The 22072-nt window shown below is 28.6% G+C and overlaps 1 protein-coding gene across 6 annotated transcripts in view; it reads left to right on the top strand.

Moving 5' to 3' along the window:
- Positions 1-22072, top strand: part of LOC129971471 (oxysterol-binding protein-related protein 8-like) — a 242769-nt gene that overhangs the window by 131825 nt on the left and 88872 nt on the right. For 4 of the 6 annotated variants that reach the window (XM_056085271.1, XM_056085268.1, XM_056085272.1 and 1 more), the window contains one exon: positions 14450-14518. The exons of 1 other annotated variant lie outside the window; for it this stretch is intronic. In XM_056085271.1, coding sequence (XP_055941246.1) covers positions 14450-14518 — 69 coding nt within the window. Of the gene's footprint in view, positions 1-14449; positions 14519-18781; positions 19007-22072 lie in introns of those variants that run through there. One more of the 6 variants, XM_056085273.1, reaches the window with a different exon arrangement.

Genomic DNA, 22072 nt, shown 5'->3' with positions numbered 1-22072 from the left:
CGAAATATTTATTACGAGTTCATTGCACATCAGTGAAGCTTAGCTAAATAATAAATTGCGGAGATATTATCTTAAATGATTTATCAGAAATTCACATCTGATTGTGATCGTTTTATTATTCACAATTCTTAATCCTTATTTATGTATACTCTCATCTATAAAGTTGGTGCAGTATAGCCAATAATGGTTTTCTAGCCAGTAATAAGCATATCTATAGAGATTTATAACAAAACTGTGAAAACTAATACTGTTTCATGAAATTACTTTCGTTATATCAGTATAATGATATCGTGTCTAATACCAGAGCAGTCCCTCAAAAGACTCGCCACTTGCAGGGAACATGATTTTAATCAGTAGTTCGGTTCAATATTGACAAGAATTGATGTACTGGTTGGATATTTTCTAAGTAACAAATTGATTTTGCGTGAACTCGAAGTTATACGCTTTCTTATTTTACCGTCCCTCTTGGATACTCTCTCCCCCACCCTGCATATTATATCAGAATTTTAGATTTAAAGATTAAATTTTAGATGTAAAATTGAGAAATAAAAATAAAATGTGCTGATTCTTTTTCGAAAACAAGCCTGAAATAATGTTGAGAAATTGATTGAGTCACTCATGTGATAGAAATTTTCAGTCTTTCTATGCAGTTACATTAAAAATGGATGATAATATTATTAATGCAATTAACTTTGGAAGTCACATATCAAAAAGCTGTAAGTCAATATCTCAGACCCAGATGATTCGAAAAGTCTTTGCTGATTTCAACCAGGGTGAGTGAATTCCTCAAAACTTACTACCACATTCTCTAATAAAGTTATCTCAGGGAACGCATTGTTTGTCATTGGCGTACAATAGTTACGAAATGCGAATCTTTGGCGTGAATTTAGCATTTTTACTGAATCTATCGTGTATCCTAGGCGAGTTTTTTTGGCGATTAATCCCTGGCTTGCAATTTATATCAACCGAAAGTCGAATTTGTGTTTCAGACACTTCTTTCCCAACCGATTGAAATTAAAACCAATAAAGCTACTCCTGTAGTGACATTATATATAAGAAATTTCATATATTAAAACCATTCTATTTTTTGTGTTAAAGCTTTTACATATTTCTGAAAGTACAGACCAACAGTTGATTAACCCCTTGTTGACAGATGCCCAAAATTTGACAGATGTCTACACTATCGATGTTAAATCTATGTACCTATGTATCGATGTACCGAATTTTATTTATCTAGCTCTTTCCGTTTTGTAACTATCGTGTTAACTTATATTCGAATAGTCGGACAGACAGACTTCCTCTGGATGGATTTTGCTCATGTTTTGATGGAAATCTGAAAATTCGGTGAAAATATACCGTATACCAAATTACATCCGTCTACCTCAAAGTGTTTTTGAGTTATCTTTGTCACAGACAGACGGACATTTTCCAAAAATATGTTTTTCGAACTTAGGAAGGCCTGAAACATGGCGATTCGTCAAAATCTCAAGTTCGAATTTTGTGATGATTACTGTACCTTCTCTATACTACGTATACGAGAAAGTAAAAACAGTTGCCGATTTTGGTGGCTTAAGAATATAGCAAGGATATATTCGAGATATAAGGCAAGGAATAAAAATATTTATAACCGTTGAATTATCTATTGTGTAATTAAATGACACCTTCCGTATCGGAAATTCATCGAAGAATCCATGAAATATTTAAGGCGTTTGATATTATATGTGATATCTGTATCATATCATAGCATGGTTGAATGATTTAATTTTAGATCTAGCTTGTAAGATTTCATGAAGGCATTGTTGTGTATTGTTTCGCTTTAATTATGTATCGATATGTATATCACGTATTTTTCTGCTTTTTTCTAGCCTTTGTCTCTAATTAATATAAATTCATTTATATTTATATGTGAAGCTAGTTAACATAATTAATTCCCGTGCTTTTTCGTCAGTCTGGCCAGTCGCTGGATTCAGAGTCTTGCTTTATAAAAAAGCAATTTTTTGCCCATTTTTTGAATAACTCTCCTTTTATTGTAATGAAATATCATTAGTATACATTTCGAGTTTGCCAGAAAGGTTTTTTTTTTTTAAATGTGTGAGTTATTTTTTTCTCTGAAGTATTTTTTGCATTCGAAATCAATTTATTTCACGTGATACACCGCATCTACCTAATTTTTTAATCCATAAAGCATCTTTCATTTGTTTCTAGTCTTCCTCATAAAATAATGAAACATGTATTTTTTTAAATAATTAAATTATACTCTTTCAGGCTAACAGACATTAAACATAAGAATACTAATTTACTAAATGCATTTTCCTTTCTTTTTCACTTGATAAATGAAACTTTTTTTTTTGTTGTTGCTTTTACTATCGGTATTTCGTATTATGAAATTAAAACGAATCATAAAATGATTTTGCATATTTTTATGAATTAATTACTCTTTTTTTCGTAATTTTAAAATTTTTCTGCCTCTAATTTAATCTTGTTCGATTTCTTGTTTTTCGAAAGACATTTAATTCGTAAATTATTATTTATTCTTTTGTGTAGTCAAAACTTAGAATTTGAATTTCATTAATTTTTTCAAATATTACAGTTGATTTTTTTTTCTTTTCTTAATTGTCTTTTCGGCTTTACTTACATTTTCAGAAACAAAAGATATTAATTAAAGATACCAGCAAAATGGTTCGATTTGAGATACTTTCGCCATCATTTAGTTATTAAACGCTCTGAAACCAATATTACATTCATCGATTTATCGCCTGAAATTTTTTTTAAGGAGATTAGACTTATAATCCGAAACATGTATGAATTTGCCAGTTAAAATAATGATAAATATTGTTATTAAATATGTTTTAAAAATTATTAATATTCGCAATTGCTATTTTGCCGAAATAAAATTATTATCTAATCTTTTATGTAGTCAGAATTTGACTCCCTATCTTTTCTTAATTGTCTTTTTGGCTTTACTTATTTCTTCCGAAACCAAAAATATTAATAAAAAAGATACTAGAAAAATGATCAGATTCGAGATACTTTCGTCATCATTTAGTATTAAACGCGCTGAAACTAATATTATATTCGTCAAGTTATCGACTGAAAAAAATTTGAGAGAGATTCAAACTTATAACCCGAAACATTGTTCGAAACATGTATGAATCTACCAACTAAAACGATGAAAAAATATTGTTATAAATTTTAATAATTATTAATATTCACAAATAAAATTTGGTTAAAGTGAAGATTAATGTGCCGCCCGAGTATGTCAAAAATATGGCAACCCAACGGAACACTCTTCTAACAACCCTAATGCCGTTTTGTTTATTATTTTTTAATGGTTGAGTTGTGCATGAACTACAACTATTTTATGAAAAATGTCAAATTAAAAATAATATCGATTAAAGATTTTGATTTTATTCTTTATTATAATTAAGAATTTTTTTACAACTTATAAAACATTGCAATTTTATTTTTAATGTGAATACGAACAGAAAAAGCGTATTCTTTTGCAATTTTTAATTGCCAGAATCCGCTTTAAAAAATCGTCTGCATTCTTTGTTTAAAAATAATCGACAATGGAATTCTTCGCAGTTCTCGTAATTCCTTTGATGCTCTAACGGTTGGTTCTCTTGATAATTTGTTGTATAGGCAAATTCTCAGATACAGATTAAATAAATCTGTATAATCTGAGATAAATAAACCTATATCTGTAATAAATTACAATACTTATCACTAAAGATAATAATTTTAATGCATAAAGTGGTAACCATAACTGTTTCACAGACGTGTTTGTTTATTTTGCCCGCCATCTTTATTGGCGACTTGACATCCTTAGCGCAGCAAGTAGCACACTAAACTTCACTTTTACCTAAAATTTCCCCAAAATAAAAGTATTTTCACGGAAAAGCTTATTTTTTAAAATCTTAATATGATGTAAAAGTGAATTTTATGGAATAACTAGCAGTATCAATACAACGTTGCCCGTGGCATAACATCTAAGGGGGAAAATTAGCTTTAGACTTAAGTCTAGCCTCCACCCGATATGACATGGGAATGTCATGCAGGATCTAAAAGATATTTAGAAATCATCAAAAATAACTACAAAACAAATTCTTATAACACATATTCATAAATATTTAGGGCGAAGTTTGATATATAGTCATTTGGCGCCTTGCGAGGTTGGCAGTTTTTCGGTGGCACTTTGGTGTTACATGGCCGCCTATTTTTATGTTACTGTATGCTACTGTATTTCGATCTTTCTTGTTCATTTCCCTTGATTTTTTCCTGCTGCACATACTTCTTCTGCTTACTTTCATTATTTTCGATTAAATTTTTTTGCATGCATTTTATTTTACTGCATTTATTGACTTTTTTCTTTCTATATTTCCGTTAATTTGTTGCAACGTTTCTCGGAACTTGCTGTTGCTGCCGTTCGCGCCACATTCAGCCATTTCGCTAAAATTTGGCGATAAACTTTTTGGGTGAAAATGACTGTATATCAATGCTGTTCCTAAAGCTGAACAATATGGACAGACTATAAACATTGTTCCTATTGAAACCGAGGCATCATTTCCGTAATCTATACATGAATCGAAATTCAGAGCGGAGTACTCCTTTTCGGATCAAATATCAGGAACGGTTGTTCTTTCACTTCTTCTCTTGTGTCTCAAATATAATTGGCTTTCTCTGTGAGCAGACAGGCGAGATTCATTCTGTCTCTGTAATTCAATTGCAGTGCGATTTAAAGAGAGACGATTACTTCACTCAGCAGGAGACTCTCCTTTGAAGAAAGTGTGAACATTCTTTCTCTGATATTCGCTAACCTAACGTTTCTTTCCTCTACATTTTCATTATCGCGCAACAAACGAAGCGTTTTGACATTTGATGTGCTCCGGCGAAGGTTGAATTTCCTTCTTTTGAGGATAATGACGTTTGAATCTCTGTTTAAAATCAAAGAAATAGCTGTTTAAACAAAGAAATGTATCGCATATGAATACCATAGCTCTTGCTATTTGCACATGCGAAGTTTGAGATTTCCCCCCACGCGAGGATTAGTGCAAAGCACAGATACTGCTGCTTTACGCATGCGCGAATTGTAATAGGAAAATAATTAAAATCGCAATTATAAAACTCCTTTTTTTTATTTTGATATGACTTGATTATACTAAAACCTTCTCCAAAAAATGCCGTACAAAATGGTACAAATATCTCCAAAATTAGTTAAGTATTTCTCGAGTTTTTCGGGTTTTAACATACAGACGCTTTCAGGAGACTTCATTTTATACTATGTATAGATTTGTTAAAAAGGTATTAAGAGAAAACGTTGAAATTTTGTTTAATTTTTAATTGAAAACCTATTTACGATTTTGGAGCATTTACCTGCCAATTTTAGTAGTTTTAATTCCAATGATTTGTCCTGTTAATTTCAGTACCTTCTTCTCGATTATAAATAGTGTTTATGCAATTTAAAAGTTCTTTTATATATCATCATATATTTTATATATAATCTTTTTATATATCATCATTAATTCGTATTTTTTCATATAAATATTCTGCATTTTTTAATCGAAATTACTTTGTATGTTGTTCATTTTTCTTGAATACGGATCTTTTAAATGGCAATTTGAATAAAGAAAGGCAACTAAAGTTTACAAAATTAAAATAAATGTATAAATAAATAAATCTTACTATTCTTTGATAATTTTAGTTAAATTATTATGTGCTTTCTAATGTGCAAAAGTTTGATTCTATTTCTCTTACTAATTAGATGATATCTGACCTTTAACTCATTTCTAATAAACATGAGAAATCTGACAAACGAATTTATTTATCTTTCATTAATTTCGGATGTATTGCCACTAAGCCGAATAAAAGTTTCCTTCTTAAATCTGTGGTAAAAATATATTATATTTCTTTGATTTGTGTGCTGTCTTTGTTATGCATTGAGAAAATAAAATATTAAAAAAGAGCTTGTATATTTGTTCCAGTTTTATCCTAAGAAAGAGGTTATTTATGGTTTAATGAAACTTGACATGCAATATCTGCTCACAAGACCTTTCAGAAAAAATTTGAAATTGATGAAGCTGACTCAAACTGCTGAATCAATTTTACATAAATTGCTTTTTCATGCAGAAGTTTTAAAAAGTTCTAGAAGTTTTTCCTTTATTAAAAAACTCTGTATGCGCACATTTATTGGTAATCCTATCCCTTTATTAAAGAAAAATAATTGAAGTCATAACTTATACGCATGCATAAATATTTTTGTTATCGAATATTAATAATATGTCACTGTTCTGAATATAATAATGTCAGTTCTTTTAGCTTCTTTTTTATTTATTTATTATCTTATTAAAAATAATATCAAATTAATAAGTAATAAATAAAAGTCAAATATTTTTAAAATGCCAAAAAAAGTATTAATATAGCTAAAAAATAATATTACTTTATACAAAAATAATACTACTGTATAGAAATAAAAGTTCTTATTAAATAAATTAGACGAAATTTAAAATAAAAAAGAATATTTTAATGTAAGTAACAAAATCTTATTAACAAAGAAAAATTATTAGAAATTCGAACTTGCAGTCCGAAACATTATCGTTTAATAATATTTAAGAATGGATTCACCTGCATTTATTTCATTTTTAGAATTCGTTAGGTTTAGAATTGATTTTATTAATGTCATTGTTAGAGTTGAATGCTAATTTGACAACCTGATAATTCGTATCAGATATTCAAGATTTATGCAGACTATTAGTATCAACTATTCGGCGTCAGTTTTTGGAACAAGAATAACATTTTTCTCTACATTCTACTAGAATAACATTTTTCTATTATATATATATATATATATATATATATATATATATATATATATATATATATATATATATATATATAAAGTTTCGTGGCCAAAAAGAGCGAAGGCAGTTTGAATTTTTACATTTTTAATTTTAATTAGGCATTGACAGGCATTAATTAGGCATTTAATTAGGCACGACACAAGGGCGAAAGAGGCAGAAATATTTTTCCCGGTGGTTTTTATACTGTGAGATTCTGATAGAGATTTCTTTACATGTGTCGATTTAGGCAAATGAAATTTAGATAAGTTTAAAAGAATTCGCTTAACTTGGCAGATTTTTATCCCTTCACGTGTAACATGTGAAAGTGCGTATTGAAGTAGTTTTACAGAGTTCGTGTAGCATTAATTAAATAAAAAAGGTGGAATTGAATCAGGAAATAAGAGAACATTTTAGAATTAAGTTAATATGGGTTAAATTAAGATAAAAATTTGGAAATTAATTAGGATTTAATTTAGATTTAGAATCACACACACACACGCACACATATATTTCATTCTCAGCCATTACTGCCCTTTACTCCATATGACGGCACATAGCACATCTCCGCTATCTCCACTAACTATATCGACAAAACTTTTCCTTTCCTGTTTTCGCCCATCCGTCAGTCTCTGTCAATACCAAGACTACTGACACATCGTTACCAATATCTCTTCTGAAGAAGCGAAATCCCTATTTGGAATCATATTCGTATTAGTGTCAGCTACCAATCTCGATGCAAATTTGGAACTGATGGCTTAGACTGATATCATGTGCCAGTAGATATAGACAGTAGATGTGTCAGTAGTATGATAAGTTGTGCCAAATACAATTGATATGGAAACTCGGTACGATTCTCGGTTATATTCATAGAGCTGATATAAATGGAGGAAGCTAGTCGCTTGTTTCTAGTCTAAACAAGTGTACGCAACATGAGCCATGCGACTTGTGAGAAATCTGGCCTTTTTTGGCACCATATCGCAAATCTTGGCATATTCAAAAACTGTCGCGCAACGTTTTGTTTCCCGGCATTGAGTCCGGTCGGTTTTCATTTCCGGTTAATATTTCCTAAACAATATATATATATATATATATATATATATATATATATATATATATTCATTCATTCTTTGAAAACTAAGCAAACTGGTTTCGAAAATAATATTTTCTTTTTTACATCAGTAGGCGAGTTTATTGATTTAAATTATGTTTACTTTTTTACTTTGTTTTTGTGCATTAATTAAAAGTGAGTATTATTCTTCTTTAAGTAAACATTTTATTTCTTTTCTTTACCTAAAAACATCTTTAAATTTTACATTACTTGTTCAAATAATTTTATCATTATCTCATACAGATTAAAAAAAAAAATTTTATAATAAAAGCAGATTATAAAAGTGACCCAAGTCTTTTTTTTTTCCTTGAATATTCTGAATAATATTTATTTTTGCATAAAAAATGAAAAAGATATTAATTAAAACTTAAATTATTTTGAAATAATTTAGAAAGAAAAAAAAAAACACTAGCTCAGAATCGAACCCAGGTTTCCTGAATGCTACACTTGTGCCCTAACCTATCGAGCGATCGTTTGGGTAACACATTATTAGTATATAAGCTAATTTGAAAGTTTTAAGGTTGTCTATTAAGTCTTAATATTTTCATTAATAAACATTCTAAATGTATACTATCATTATACAAAATCTCATTCCGAATTCAATTTTAAATCTCGTGCCTTCTCCTTGTTAATATCAGTTTTAAATATTTCACTTCTGGTTTATAGTATTGGCGGTAACTTTGCTTCTAACTACCGCAGAAACAAAATTAAATCATTTTTGGAATCTTAAATGTATTGATTTAATATAAAATAATAAGAAAATTCGAAATTTTTACGAAAACGATTTTAGGGTATGTGCATGTCGCAAGTTATTAATAAATGTTAACATTCAGACAAAATTTTTATCTGTAAAGATAGCATTTCTTCCTTTAATAGTTTATCTTTAGAATATCCACTAACTTCTTTTTAGATCTTAATTAACATTTATAAAAACATGCAATTACTGCTAGCATATTTATGAAATTTTACTATATAACATTTTCAATAAAACGTTTTAGTTTCACTATTTCATTCACAACGATGATTTAATATCTTTTACGGTATAATACGATTCGAATATCTATGGTAAAAAAGAAACAACATATTTGAAATAATAAGGAACTTTATTTGCACTAAAATAAATACACAATTATTAATCGGTCGATAGTGTTTATGTAAACACTTGTATTGGCGAGAAAAAAATCATGCCAAGCTTGCAGCCAAGCACTTGCAACACATTCGAGATTAAAATAAAGCAAGTAACAAAATATAATGCAGTTACATCAGTTTAAATGAAGTTTAATAACAAATTAAATAAATTTAATACAATAACTAAACCAAACTATGAAATATTATTCAGTTATAACACCAAAATCACAGAGTGATGGAGGTTACGAAATTTTAAATTGACTTAAAATGGATATAAACAGAATATGTTTATTGTGCATACCTGTGAAATGATACAGAACTATCCTTAGAAGCTTTTTCTTTGCATCCAATTGCACAGCAATAGTTAACCATGGCTTAAATAAGTTTTAAAATCCAACAGTTAAAAGCGAGAAAAAAATCTGCCATTGAAATATAATGGGAAACGGAGAATGCTGTTACAGTGAACACAAATTCTGTCCACAAGTCACGTGATTTTATCTTGTCCTACACCAAATTAGGGTTGCACTCCCTCTATCAGTTTCTCAGCTCTATGGTTATATTCGTATTATTATCAGATACCAGTCTCGATGCAAGTCTGAGACTGGTGGCTGATACTGATATTCCCTTGGTACATCCGAGTTGTATCAGGTACAGTGGATACTAATATTCGGTTTCATTCCGACAAACGAGTATCAGTATCAACCTGTACCTGATCTAACAAAATCGGGTATCATTTCAACTGTAAGCATCGTAATGCGTGTACGTTTAAACTCAGTAATTAAAACAATATAAAGTATTGTTGTGAGATACTTAAAATATGTTCTCAAGTATTTCATTTTAAGTCCATTTGAATTAACACAACTCGCTTTACATTTATTACAAGAGCGTAAATAAATTCTTTTTGCAATTTAAATATATGTATATATTTAAGTAGATTTGCAGAAAAACTTGAATAATCAGATTGTTTTTGCCCGTTTCAGTTGTCCATTAATAAGAGTTTTGATTTGATTTCTGTATCTTGAATATCAGATTGTATGCATAGGTTTCAAAATTATATATTTTATTAACGTTGCTGTCCTTTGAAATTACGATCAATAGTTGCATACTAGATTTTCTTTGTTGAAATTCTTTTCTAGTTTCGCGCCCTCCATAATATCTCTTTTTCCGTGATGGCGTAATTGGAGGAAAAGTTGTCACACTTCATTGTATTTAAATTTTGTTACAACTGGATTTCTTTTTTTCCTCAAAGCATCATTTTTATTTCCATTGTGGCATATACACAAATAACCATAATAAACTTGTTTTTCAAGCCATTCATTTCATTACAAAATTCACACTATGTACTTGTAAGCTTTTGTATTAAGTATGAATAAGAACTCAAATAAAACGAAACGTAGCTTTTCACTCTTTCGTCTAATAGTTCGGAATTTTTTGATTTTAGAAAAAAAAAATGAATATATATATATATATATATATATATTTGTTCCAGAAAATATTAAAGTGAACTGAAGCGAAATAAAAAAAATAAAACTATCAGAAACCCGGAAGGCGAAGGTAAATTCTGTTGTGTCTGTTGTAAATTGTTGTCGTAGACGAGTGAAACTGTGCTCTGACATGGAAAAAGTACATGATAGCATTATTATTGCACTAAATTTTTAGGTTGGCCATTCGAAACATGTCTCTATTTTTACACCTGTATATCTGACCGGATAAGAGAAGGTTGAGGGCGGGGGTGGAGGGGGTTGAAAGCATGGCTTTTTCCTTTTTAGATAAAATCTTATTAATCTGAAAAAGAAAAAAATTAAATAGAAAAATTATAAGTATTAGACAAACCCATAATATAAACTGTACAAAATTAGAATATCCTGATTAAACCAAATTTTAACTTTTTAAAAGTACATTTTGAAATATATATTTGTCAATATCATTAATATTAACCGATTAGTATGATAAATTAATTAATTATTTTTATTGATTATTGTTAATAATAACTAATAAATCATATTAACCATAATATATACAGGACGTACCAAAAAAATTGGAACAAACGCTTGTTTCTCCAAATATTGTATTTAAACATATGCGCCCAATTACAAACTTTTATTAAATATGGCGGATAATTGCATGAAAAGGCTTCTGTGGACATAGAAATAAAAAGTTTTGAAAAAATTAATTTTATACGGCCTTTATAATGTAATTCATCTATACATAATCATCAAACTGTGAAAACAGCCTTTTTTCATCCGGAACAAACAAATATACAAAATTTCCGAACATTGCTCTGGGTGTGACTAAGAAATATGTTACAAAAATTCAATTTCTAGAACATGGCATAATTTCGAGAACTTAAAACTTGGAAGAAAGTGTTCGAGTTCATCTAATTTGTGTGATTCCTTTCCAATTTATACATAAATTTATTTTGTTTTCGATGATCATTAAATAACAGGAAGCAAAATGACAGCCTTAACGAATTATTTTTGAGAGATTATACTTTGTTTTTTTTTTGTTATATTTTATTTAAAATCACTGCTTCTTAATTTAATTTGCACTCAAATAACTACTGGCGAACCATAAACCATCAACAATCGGAATCAAAACAAAACTTTTTTTATTGGTTTTTCCAAAGACTTTCAACCAATGGTTTTTGTTGCCTTTAAGGAAATGGCGAACATTTCTGAATTATTTCCTTCTTGTAATGATAAAATTAACGTAATAAATGCTTGGAACATTATCCTTTTCTACGTTTACATATCCGTAAACATTTTCCTAACGACCAGAACGAAACTCACATTAGTTACTTTATTGTTAATGTACTCGTACGTAAAAGAATTACTGTAACGTTGTCTAATTTAAATATACACTAAACAAAGGTAATTATTTGTTTAAAAAATGTTCTTTAAAAGTGCATTAGTTTTCTTTCATTTTTTATGTTTATGCCGAATATTCTTTTCAGTTGTGACGCAAATGTGCTGAAAAGAATTTAAAATTAAGAAAAACTGAGTTAGCATTTAACGCTGGAAACAGAAAAAGAACTCGGTGTTAGACTAATCTCTTTAGTCGGCAATCTAAAGACTAATCTAAATTTTATAGATTTAAGGAAAGGAAATTTCAATAAATAAAGCTGCGAAATAAGAGAAAATAAATTACACAGCGGTCTTGTATAAACATAAAGCACAATAATTTTCCTAACCATTAAAATATAAAAATAGAGAAAAGGAAAATAAGTCCTTTATAGCCAAATAGAAGAATTTGTCTAATTCGGAATTGCAATTAAATTTGATTTACCAAAAAAATCAAGAAAAAAAAAAGAATTAGGTCTGAAAATATAACACTACTGTTATTTTAACCCTTTCTAAGGCCGTGGGAATTATGCTTCCCGCCAAATTTATCAATCTTTGTATGAAATTATGTAGGTTGGCATAAGTTCTGACAAATTTTTTTGGTAAGTCAGAAACTTAGATGCTTCAGTTCTTTATCACAGACAAAATGATGTGTCTTTATTTGTTACTTAATTATTAATTAGCCAAATTAATTAATCAAATTAAATTTATCTAATAAGTTAAATGAATCCCTTTTCTTATTCTAATTTCAAGCCTAAAAATATTTTAACATAATATGACTAGAAAAAAATTGCCCTTTAAAGGATTAAATATAAAATAGCAATAAATATTTACCTTTTTGTTATAAAAATTTTAATAAGTAAGGTGTTAATAATAATAATTTTTTAAATAATGAATTTCAATAAATAAGTTTAATTAATTAACGTTCTATGGCATTTTGAATGGTTATCATCATCATTGAAAAATTTTTTGTTTGTTGTTTGTTTGTTTGTTTGAATGCATTGTACCTTGTCAAAGCCACGAATGAATTAATTATTGAATGACTTAAAAGCTTTACAAATTATTCATTTGCGATTTCTAAGGAGGTAAGGTGGCGAAGGAGTTGTAAAAAAAAAAAAAAAAAAAAAAAACAGATCACTTGATAAAAGCTTTTTTTTTTTTTCCTGCACTAGACAGGAGGATGTGATCGCACTTAGACGGTGCTGCATGTCAGTGTTTTTCAAGAAAATTTGAAATTGCATTTACTTACTTATTACTTGCATTTGCATTTACTTACAATATTTTCTAACTAGATAGATTAGGCCGCTGTGCTGAGAGGGAAATACAAACAGGTCGATTAAACGATTTTATTTCCCTAATTGCCTAATAAATAAGTTTATAAAAAATACAAATTCTGATAATGTTAACATTTTATCAACTGTATATTTCATTACATTAGAATATTTATAAAATCGAATATCTGCTTTAATAATCTGTGTATATGCGTGAAAGCCACGCAGTCTGGAATCGTAATAGACAAATAAAAACTATATATATATATATATATATATATATATATATATATATATAATTTAAACATATTTTAGCTGCCGCCTGGGCGAATAGAAGAAACTTTTTAAACTTTAAAACTTCGATTTATTTCACTAAGGGAGGCATATTATGTACAAGGAAGAAGCGATGAGATACGTCAGTCTACATCGCGATAAAAGAACAGAAGAGCAAAAAATAACCTGAAATTTTCCCCTTCGATCATTTTACTATGAGATTTTTTTATAGGGATTTCTTTGCCACATGTCGATTTAGATAAAGGAATTTTAGGTATTTTTTAAAAGAATGTGGTAAGCATTAAGGATTTTTATCCCATCGCTCAGAGCGTGAGAACATGCTGAAATGAGCAGTTTTCTAGGGAGCGCGTAAAATTAATTAAATAAAAAGCGGGAATTGGATCTGGAAATAAGAGGACATTTTAGAATGAAGTTAATATTGACTAAATTAAGATAAAATTTAGAATTTAATTGAGCTTTAAATTATATTAAGACATATCATTACATATATATCTACAAAGTTAATATTAATCTAAAAAAATCATAAACATACTTAAAATATGCTTAACGATGGAACAAATTTGATCATTTAAGAGGGGGCATCTTAATAGGGGGTTAAAAGAGGGGGCATCTTAATGTGCACTGCTTAGGGCCACAAAATATCTAAATCCGCCACTGGATATATATGCTAGTATTCCATGGTAGTTTAGCTTCAGAATCTTTCATACATTTTTAAGAAGGAAAAAGGACATCATATAAAACGTAAGATAACTTTTTACTACATATTCCTTGCAATATTTTGATCTTTCTAAACTTTATGTTATCTTAATATGAGAACTAAAGGAATAAAAAATTTTGGAAATTTTTTTTTCCTAAATTATGAGATGCATCTATTCATTAAATGTTTGCTTCAATATCATGCGTAAAAAATTATAAAAAAATGCAAAACGTTTTTTTCCCTAATATTTTGTTTATTGTCTTTTATTTCTATAGGAACGTATTCATCCCATTCTTTCGATACTATTGCGACTTTCACAAACCAAAGCCCTTTTTTGAATCACGGTAGGTTCTAAAATTTTCAGTTGTACGCATGTTTTGTTTGTTACTAACTCTATTAACCAAACATTTGTGTTGAAACATTTCAAGAGGCATCATTAGTACTTGAAATTGAATCAGTCAATATAAAAGAAGTTCATTTATTAATTTTTAACGAATTAATTTTCTTTAATGCTCTTATTTATTTATTTGTTACCATTAATTTATGGAGTTTTTAAAAGCATTGCATTTTTATAAGGAGGGATTTACTCACTACTAGATCAGTTTTTTTTAATTAAAACGACTATCAGTCAATAGAATTAACCCTAAAATGCATGATTTTTTTAAAAAATTTTTACAGAAAAAATATATGCGCTTTAAATAATTGCATATATATTAGGAAATTTTAAAAAAAAATTTTTTTTTTCAAGAAATTTTTAAAAAACAATTAATTTGCTAAATTGTTATATTATGAATTAAACAATATCCTAGCGACTCAAGTCACATTATAACAATTTTGAAATAAAAATAAAAGTCCCTTTTTACCAATATGTCTTTTACAATGCGAGAAAAAAAATATTTTGATAGTATTTTTAATGATAGAATTAGACATATAACAGCCATCTTGATATTTTTCCAAGTTTCCAGTTTAAATCTAATTGTAATACCAATGTTGCCACATATCGGCCACAATCGGTTGCCACAATTTTCTACAAATGTTTATGAAAAAGCGTTTAAAAATAGATATTTAAACACTCATTGTTGCTCTTTGGAACAGTCATGTGAAGCTTATAAATGTAAATAAAAATGAGTAGCCGAATGGCTACACGATACATTGTAGGATTAATTGCTTATTATATACAGTTACAAAGAAACTTTGATGTTTATTTATTTTTTTATTTTAAAATCAACCTTTATATTTTATGAAATGATAAATTTAATATAATTTAACATAAAATGTATTGATGTGCATTAGCAAATTTTAATAAAGATATGAAATGAAATATGTAAGTAAAGACTTTACAAGTGAATATTTTTAATGTAATTTTTTAGCCATTTTGCTTCAAATCAATTTAATATTATACTGGGAGATTATGCAACCCCCCTCCCCCCATTGACTCCGAGCACTAACTTCCGAGAATCACGCGATTCTTTTTGGATCATTATGCGATTTTAGCTTGTTTCCATGTTCGCCGTATAATTATGTATTTTCACTAGTTGTAAGAAATTATAAACACATTCATTACTAAAAGTAAATTTAAATTATTTAAATTGCATGAACTGCTAACATTAATTTTTCATTCATTATTAAATATAAATCGTTACTTTCTCAAATTAAAATTTTGTTGTTGCGGTGATCGATATATGTAAATGTTATAAACGAAGAATATATAATTTTAAGATGTTTAATAACCAATATGGAAATTACTTCTTTTCCCTGTCTTGATAAAATGTATTTCTTCAGAACTGATCAATATAGTGTTAATAACATTCAAATGATCTGCGGAGATAGCGAGTATTAATAAGATTAATTTAATCATGTTAGTCAACTACATCTTATCACAAAAAGATACATTATTTTAACGATGCCATATTATTTTTATCAAATTATTTTAAATAATATTGACTGAATGGTTAGTTGTTATATTTCAAAGTGGCAAAAATATTTGGCGACAAAAATTGGCGATGCTCCTGTAATTCGGAAACTTCGCACTTCTAAATGACTTTTCAACGTTTTCATTTGCCCTAACTTCTTGTTGTCGTCAATTTGAATTTGAATTTGAATTTCTTTAATTGAATCGAATAATATTATTGAATTAAACATTGAATTTACTCAATTTGTCTGTCTATTTGTGTATATGTAAAAAAAAAAAAAAAAAAAAAAAAAAACACCGATAATTTAAAAAAGCAACTTCAAGTGTATTTTTGACACCAAAAGTGTAGAATTGTATTCAATTTTAGACTAATCTCGTTAAAGGCTGGCTGGCTGTCCGAATGAATACAACGGCGGTAGCTCAAAAACAGGCACTACTCTTTCTTTATAAAAATAAACTATTTCTTTTGATAAATTTTATTTTATTCATTTGATATCACTTATTTTTAAAGGCAACCAGTGAAATGGTATTCAACTTAATGCTTTGATTTTGCCGAAGCAGCAGCTGGGATTTGAAAACTGATTCTTCAATATAAACTTATGAAAGTGCAAGATTGTGCGACTAGACTTTAAAAAATGAAAGAACCTTACGATTGCATTTTGATTACTTCAGTTATCTATACTGCTACCACTATCGTTTCCTTTTCCAAAAAAGAAGGAAAAAAATTGCCACGCGCAGCAGATGTTTTCTGCGATATCTTTTAAAAGTGCAGACGTGTTTTCATTTGTAGTGTGTATAAGAGAGATCTGTATGAATCGTTTCTTTCTCGACTTCCTTTTCTGAGATTTGAATTAAATTGTGTGTGTTTTCTTGTAATAATAATAATATTAAAATCTGGAAGACATGAATATCATATTTAGTTAAATCGGGGAAGCAATATCTTTCCTAAAAAAATAAAGAAAGAAATTTATAAGACGCTTCTTTGCCTAGAAATCGTTTTTATTAAATATAGTGGAATTTCAATTATCCGGGCCTAAATTAACCGAAATCTTTGTTAACTGAGATGGTACCAAAAAATTTAACTGTGTTTGTTATTATTTTTTAAAAGTCAACAATTTTTTTAGAAAAGGTTGTCAAAATATTGGTCTAGGAGATAATTTTCAGAATACAAAAACTTGTAGTGTTGCCGAAAAACGTTTTTTGATCCAAGAAGTTTTTTTTTTAGGAAAAGAAAGTTTAACTCTCAAGTATTTATATAATAATGTGAACCATTTATTTTTAAAATATATATTTCGATATATAGGTATATAATAGAGATTTTAAACTTCACTGATGAAATTTATATTTTTATTTTTCTAATTGAAAAATTATTTATCTAATTGGAAATTAAGTTTAATTTATTTTTGATTCTCCCAGATTATTATTGTCCCAATTGGTTCAATTAAACGAGTTTGCGCTATACTTAAAATGAAAAAAAAAAATGCAGTGTAATTTGTATAAATCGAAACTGTTGAGATTACCATAAAAATTAGATTTATCCAAAAAAAAATTCAAATGAAGTTAAATAGAGAACAATCCGAATTAGAAATTAGGATTTATTTTCGATATTTAATAATTTAGTAAATAATGCTTAATTAATAGATAGAAAAAATAAGTAATTTTTATACATAAAGTGAAATTAATATTTAGTAACAGAATACAAAGTATAATAAATGTGTAAGTTTAATGAAAAAGTAATAAATACACTGTGCTATAATACAATAATGTAAAACTTCAAAATATTTCAATTCACATCTAACTTATTTATATGCAATAAATTATAGGCGATTTTTTTTTTCACATTATGTACATTAAATAAATTGAAATTATAGGCGATTTTTTTTCACATTATGTAATTTACGTTTTTGTCACATTAAATAAATTGAAAGTATATGCGATTTTTTTTTTCCACAATATGTTTAGAAATTCAAAGGACCAAGGAAAAAAATTCGAATTAAGCAAGTTCCACTGTATTTCAAAGCTTTATTTCGAAGAGAATTTTCTGTAAATGCCCATAATAATAATATAATACTCAGCGGGACTATTACTATAGCTCCTCAAAAGTGCCTGACTTCAATTTTTAGCATAGCTTAAAAACCTTATTCATTAAATAATCAATTCATTGATTTTTCTGCTCTCCTTCACAAATTAATATGGAAAATATAATTATGCTAAAATGATTGAAATTAAACTGCAGTCGCTTTCATCTATTCTGCACGAGATTTTAATTCTGTGAGCTGTCAAACACAGATGATATTGAACGGTTCGCTCAACAAATTATATAGCTTTCCATTTACGAAATGTTATCTTTTAACCTTGAAAACTAAGCGAAACACACGTGCTCATAATATTGATTATTATATCTAGCACATAAAAAGGAAGGAAAACAAGGGACCTGGATGCATCTCTCACGCGCTGGAAAAGTTGTAACAAAAACGTCAAACGTGATCCAAATCGAACTTTTCCCCTCTTTCTTTTGCTCAAGTATTCTCGATTCAAACGACCGTGAACGTTGTCATATCTCCTTCGATCGCATAATACGAGGGTTATCATCTTATTTTTTATTTCTTTCTTTTTTTTTTCTCTCTCTTTTCTTCTGTTGTGGCTGTCTTTGCATCTATCGAAACACATGTGTCGCAAAAGGTAAATCACAATGAGGAAAAGTTAATCATCAGATATCGTAGCGTTGTGTCTGGCGTTCGTTTCTTCTATGTCTCCGTTGTATCAGTGTGAAGAAAAGGGTTGGAGGTGAGAATGAAATTCAGACCGAAACCGAGAACTGCTACCTCATGGGAAAGTTTCCTGGAGAGGAGGTATTCCACTTCCGGGATTATGTTGTCGCCGATTTATGAAATTTGTCCGGAAATTTCCTCGATGAATGGTGAGTTGGTGTCACATGTTGTCTTTCTATTGTGCTAACTCAGCTGCTTTCATCTTTCATTCGTTTGTTTTGGGAGTGTGTTCTGTTTGAACTTTCACTGACTTATTGTTGACATTTGTCCGTTGTCATAGTAACTGGATATTTACGTTTTTTTATTTATTTCTTATGAATTTAACATTGATGTTGATAAAGTAGCGCTGCATCCTTAATGCAAAATAATACGATGCTTATTTCTATAAAAGGCTTTACTATACTTTTTTGCCTTGTTAAGCTCAACTTAATTTAACGCTAAATCTCAGTTAATTAATTTCCTTAAAATTATGTTAAAAAATACCTATGTTTAAAATAACTTTTAAATTTCGAATTTCTAAAGAAAATTTTTCGAAAAAATTCCTTTAAAATAAATTTTTGTAGGTAATTATTAAAAGATTTTTAAAATTTTGTGAAATATCAGAAAACAAAATTATTCCTAAATTCTTTGCATTATTTCGAAAATAATTCAAAATGGCGACATTTCAAAATTTAGCTGATGAAGAGTTTAATTTATTTAATTTTCAGATTTTTAAAGGAAAAAGTTTCAAAAAATCCATTAAAACTCATTTTAAAATAAATTTTTAGATGCATATTAAAAGATTTTTGAAACTTTCTAAAAAATCAGAAAATAAAGTTATTCCTATATTCTTTGCATTATTTCGAAAGTAACTCAAAATGGTGACACTTGCAAATTTGGCTGATGAATAGTTTAATTTAGTTAAATTTTAAATTTTTAAAGAAAAAATTTCAGAAAATTCTTTAAAATTTACTTTAAAATAAATTTTTGTAGGTATATATTAAATGATGTTTAAAACTTTGTAAAATATCAGAAAGTAAAATTATTCCTAAATTCTTTGCATTGTTTCGAAAATAATTTAAAATGACGGCAAAAATTGGCTGATGGATAGTTTAATTTGGTTAAATTTCAAATTTGTAAAGGAAACTTTTTTTTTAAGAAAACCAATAAAGTTCACTTTAAAATAAATTTTTATAGGTGCATATTAAAAGATTTTTTTAAACTTTGCAAAATATCAGAAAATAAAGTTACTCCTAAATTCTTTGAATTATTTCGAAAATAATTCAATATGGCGACACTTCAAAATTTGGCTGATGGATAATTTATACTGGTTCCGAATAATTAGGGGTTTCAAAATGGACGTTGATTTTTTAAATGAAGTAAAAAGGGTGTGGGGGTAGGGGAAGTATGGAGGATATGCTCAATTTAGCCAACGAAATGAAATGTTACTGTCCTATAAATAGGATAAGAGGCTAAGAGAGATAACACGCTAAAACTTCTTAAAGTCAATTGTAATGAGATACTGGTTGTATATATTGGCTTGAACATAGCAAGATACGAGGATGTTATCTGGGCTTGAACATAGCCAGTTCATGTTCAGGTAACATCAGGCTATACAGAGCTATACAATACTCATTTGCATGACAACCTTCATTATACTGCTTTTTTTTTATTTCTTTTGCTAGTTCTCGTGATAGGTTGCCGGCTTGTGCATAGCTGTGGCATAGCCGACACTGCATTGTTCATGCAAAACAATTCGATGTTTCTATGGCATTTCTATGACAGCTTTTACTAATTTGTCTTCATTTTTCTTTTGACAGTTCACGTGATAGTTAGGCTGTGTATACTGATTTGAACATGTCGAACTGTAAATATCAATTACTGGAAACGTGATTTAGTTGTTTCAGCAACAAATGTAATATGATTATTTATTAGTTTTAATTATTTTCATTTTAAAAACCATTTACCAGATTGATCCGTCTAATGGCTTTTATTTCTTCCGTTGGAACCTGAATGAAAGAGTTAATTCATACATGTAATATCTTTGTATTCTCTGTAGAATTGATTTTTTTTTTATTGTCTCGGAAATATTTGTGGATTTTTAACTACAAAGCTTCTTATTTTTTAACTGAACATTTTAATAGTGTTTTTTACTATTTGAGATAGTGTCAAAAGTTTAAATCATTTAAATGCTTTTTAATTATAATTTTATTAAACTTACTAGATTCTGTAGTTTGAATGTGAAGAGTGTCATATAAATTAATCGATTATTCAGACCAAATTATTAGATTCAGATTACTAGGATAGTTATTCACAAGTATAGCGAGTATTTATAATATTTGCCACTGTAATGCTGTTATAATACCCAAAGTTTAGTTAATAATATTTATTCAAACGTTAAATTAACTTTTAAAGTTTCATTTTTTTATATAAAAATATATTTTATAGCTTATCATTAACATAATACATAGCCGACGTCCTGACCTAGGGATAGTACATCGTCCCCGTGATCTGACCGTCCTGGTTCGGGCATTTTTGTTCTTTACCCTATGTTCTATCTGCGATGTTTGTAAAAGAGCCCCCCCCCCTCTATAAAAAGGGGTTGTTCAAGCGAATGTGCGAGTGTCATCTTCATTTGAGCTAGAAGTCAGACTTCTGCCCTCGGGTGTTCAGGGGCCTTTACTCTCAGAAGCAACTGCACTAACTCGGCTTAAATCGATGACTTCGTCAGCGGGCTTGTCTATGGCAAGTGCCATGAGTAACAACAACAGCTACGCCATAATGCATACTGTTTTCTGTAATCTTTAGATTATCATCGAACTAATAAAATCGCATTTAATGTTAAGTTTAATTATAATTGGATTCCTTTTGGAACATACCACCTAATTTTGAGTATTGTAGAGATGAGAATGAACCGGCATTCCTCTCCAAACTGCGTCACACAAATAGAACAATTGGCCCCGACGGCTTTAGCGTCCTACTAACCATTTACACAGCAGTTCTTTGATGGAATCGGATTTCGATCCTGGTTTTGTCCGGTCCCGAAGGCGAGCTATTTCACCAATGCAACCTTATCACACTTCATTCTGGGATATAAGATACTTTAGAATATAAAACAATAATTTCGAACATTATTTTACCCGTAGTTGTAAATTATTATTATAAATATTATTTCTTAGTAGCTTGTTCAGAAATTAGTCACCACAAAATTCAGAAAGTGATTCTGTCTGGAGTCA

This window comes from Argiope bruennichi, chromosome 6 (assembly GCF_947563725.1).
Source record: "Argiope bruennichi chromosome 6, qqArgBrue1.1, whole genome shotgun sequence".
NCBI lineage: Eukaryota > Metazoa > Arthropoda > Arachnida > Araneae > Araneidae > Argiope > Argiope bruennichi.
The sequence above is the reverse complement of the archived record's forward strand: the minus strand, read 5'-3'. Positions and strand labels throughout refer to the sequence as shown.